At 58.6% G+C, this 3,294-nt stretch overlaps 1 protein-coding gene across 1 annotated transcript in view; it reads right to left on the reverse strand.

Moving 5' to 3' along the window:
* The window catches only part of PDE12 (phosphodiesterase 12), a 16,549-nt gene extending 13,496 nt beyond the window's left edge, over positions 1-3,053 (reverse strand). The window contains exon 1 of the mRNA XM_019504990.1: positions 1,827-3,053. Coding sequence (XP_019360535.1) covers positions 1,827-3,038 — 1,212 coding nt within the window. The 5' untranslated portion in view covers positions 3,039-3,053. The remainder of the gene's footprint in view (positions 1-1,826) is intronic.
* Between the last annotated feature and the right edge of the window lie 241 nt (positions 3,054-3,294).

The raw sequence follows: 3,294 nt of genomic DNA on the forward strand, positions 1-3,294 counted from the left end.
AGTAGTACAAGTGCCAAACTACTTATCCTCCCTATTCCATACTTGAATTTCAGTTCCAGAATATCTCTTGTTCACATTAGAACTCAGTGTTCAATATTTATATTTCCAAAATAATGTGGCTGTGTGTGCTGGGGGCATAGGGTATGTTGGGTGATTGTGTATATGTTGGGGGTTGAGGCAGGGTGTGTGTGTGTGATATTTGTGGAGTGTGAGGGAGGGTGGAGGGGTGCTTGGGGTGTTCTTGCCCAGCAGGGTGCAGCTTCAGCCAGCACTGCACATTGTGGCAAGGGGTGCAGCCTCCGCTGGGCAGTCTCTATCCATGCATGTGTAGCCCCTGCACTCACCCGGCATGGGAGGAAAGCCCCATGCACAGGAACCAGCTGCCTTCCCTGCTGGAGTTGTGCAGCACAGGAGGGAAGTTGGAGGGGGCCAGGGAAGGCAGCCAGCCTCAGCGCAGCCCCTCCCATGCCGCGTAAGGGCTGTGCATGTGCAGTGGGAAGCCCAAGCGATAGACTGCCCAGCAGAGGCTATGCCTCTTTTCGTGACATGAAGCACTGGCCAGAGATATGCCCCACTAGGCACCAGCAGCTGCTCCTGCATGCTGATGTTGCTTCTGCCACCTCCTGCTAGGGGAAACATGGAGAGATGGGTCCCCACACCCCCAACCCTCCCTTATGCCCACCTGAACTCCCTCCTGCCACTGCCCCCCTGGGCTCAGGCTCTGTGCTCCCACCCAGCTGCAGCTCAGACCCTGTTCCTGCCACTTCCCTATCTGCTGCCTGGAGCAACTGGGAGGCAGGGGAAGTAGAGCAGGTCTCCAGGAGCTGCAGCTGTGTGATGGCCAGGCCCTTCCACCCACAAGGGTGAGAACAAGGTGCAATAGAATATGTTTGGGGGTATATGTACATGTGGGCACCTCACTTCCACCTTCCTGGGCAGAAGGGCTGGGTGGGGTGCAATTCATTGGTGGGCCCTGCGGGCCAAGTGAAAGGGCCTGGCAGGTCAGATCTGGCCTATGAGCCATAATTTGCCCACCCCTGTGCTAAAAGGAGTGACAGACTGCCACCCGTCCCCTGTCCCAAATCATAATGTTTACTAGTTTGTCATTTTATTTTTAATTTAGGCTCATACCAGGCATTTTAGAAAGTGTGACTATCAAATATCCAGTCTTAACCTAATTTAGATTACAAGTTCACTTTAAGATGGTTTGAAGTCACAGTAACGCAATTAAATTGATGTGGATTTTTGATATAGGAAAAATGTAACCCTGTCAATTGCAAGTCCTTATTCCAGAGCAGCAGAGGCCAAGCCAGCCTTTTTGGCAGGTGTACCACAAATTTGCCCCACACTCTCTCCAAGTGCCACTCTGATCCCCTTTGTCTGCCTGACCTGCTGCTCTTTCTGTTACCTGTCCCCTCCACAATCTGCTGTGTGCTTACCACATACAGATGCTGCCTGTGCCATCAGGTGCAGACAGATGCAAGTGAATGGCAGAGAAAGACTGTTAAACCCATCCCAGAACTTCAGCAAATGAAGTCAAAATGCATTTCATGCTTTGAGCAGCCAGCAGGCAGCCACATACACTGCACTATGCAAAGTGCTTCCTCACAATCCACATCCTCACTAATCTGCTCCTGCACGTGCTCTTGTTCCTGTTCTGCACTTCTGTCTTGCCCAGGAGCCACCCATTGCCCTAATGAGAATCCTGCACTCTGTAGTGGCCATGTTCCCACCTCAGCTGAACAGAGCCCTGCTTCCCAACACCCACAATGACACTGCCAGGCTTGCCACCCTGTTCCAGGGGCTGACCTGGCCGCAGACACTACCTGCAGCACGGAGGACCTCTGCAGCACCTTCTCCTGCACCACGGGGTATGTGGCCAGCTTGTCCTGCAGCTCCCGGTGCAGCGGGTCCTCCTGCAAGGCCTGGCTAAAGGTGAGGTCATGCTGGCTCAGCAGCTGGAGCTTGGCCTGGCGGTAGAAGGTGGCCAGGCCTTCGCGCTGCTTCTCCTTGATCTTGAAGAGCCCCTTGAGGCCAAAGGCCTCTAGGGCTGGCCCTAGGCTGTCTGTGAAGACGGCTTGGTCCACCTCCTGCAGGCACACGAGGTCAGCATGATAGCCAGCCAGCTCCTTGTGCAGCAGGCTCTGGCGGTAGTCGAGCTCCAAGGCGTAGGGAGCGCAGTAGGGGAAAAGCACAGTACGCGAGAACTCAGTCTGTGCGTAGGTATCAGCCAGCACATTGTAAGACACAGTGCGGAGGGACCCAGTGGGGGCCAACCGCCGTGTGTACAGGTGTCGTGCATCAAAGGTGCAGGCGCCAGGCCCTGCCTCCACCGGCCCCGTGCTCTCGACCTCACGGGGGACGCCATAGCGCTGCAGCCCATCATGGGGTGTGCAGTGCAGCTTTAGGCGCTGCCCCACATGAACATTACTGGGCACGAAGACCTGCTGGTTGCCACCCTCGACATCCACCCAGGTGGGCTGAGCCCCATCAGCGCTGGGTGGCCGCTCGCAGAACCAGCGGAAGAGGCAGTGGTGAGGTGTAGTGAACTCAGTGGCCAGCTTGGGGCAGACAGGGAAGCCAGCCAGCAGCGAGCGCGGCAGGTGCAACTCAGTGAGCATGGGAGGGTTGCGCTCCACACGGTACGTGGTGTCGCCGATCTGCAGCACGGCACCGTCCTGCCACGCGTCAGTGTTGGGCACGTCGTCGGCCACGGCCTCGCCATCGCGGGAGAAGAGGCGCACGGCAGGCAGCAGCAGCTCCTCCCCGCTGGCCGGGCCCTTGCGGCCCTTCTTGGCCGCCTTGGCCCACCCCTTGGCGGCGTGGACGGCGATGCGGGCGAGCGCGCGGCCCAGCGGCTCCTCGCGGTCGCGCTGCAGGTTCCGGGCGCTGCCGTCGCTCACCACGAACGACAGAATGAGCTTGGGCTCGGCGGGCACGCAGCGCACCACGGCCCGCTCCATGGCGCCAGCCAGCCCCGCTGCCGTCCGGGAGTACAGCTGCAGCCGCAGGAACCGGAGCGCGCCGGCCGGCACCATGCGTCCCTTACCGCCGCGCCGCGTAAGCTGCTGGGAGGTAGCGGAGCGGATGTGACGACGCGGAACTGCTTCCGGGCCAAACCGACATGTTGACAGAACAGAAGAAACCGGCAGCCTTCCCCCCGCCGGAAGTACCTCCTTTTCTTAGGAGGACGGGGCTCCTGCTGGCAGTAATGCAAGTGAGTCGGGAGCATGGCTGTTGGGGGGTGGTGATGCAGTACCGGGTCCTAGCACCGTGCTTTTCCACTCCAGCTAG

Source organism: Gavialis gangeticus, unplaced genomic scaffold (assembly GCF_001723915.1).
Source record: "Gavialis gangeticus isolate Ggan-Ray unplaced genomic scaffold, GavGan_comp1, whole genome shotgun sequence".
NCBI classification, from domain to species: Eukaryota; Metazoa; Chordata; order Crocodylia; family Gavialidae; genus Gavialis; species Gavialis gangeticus.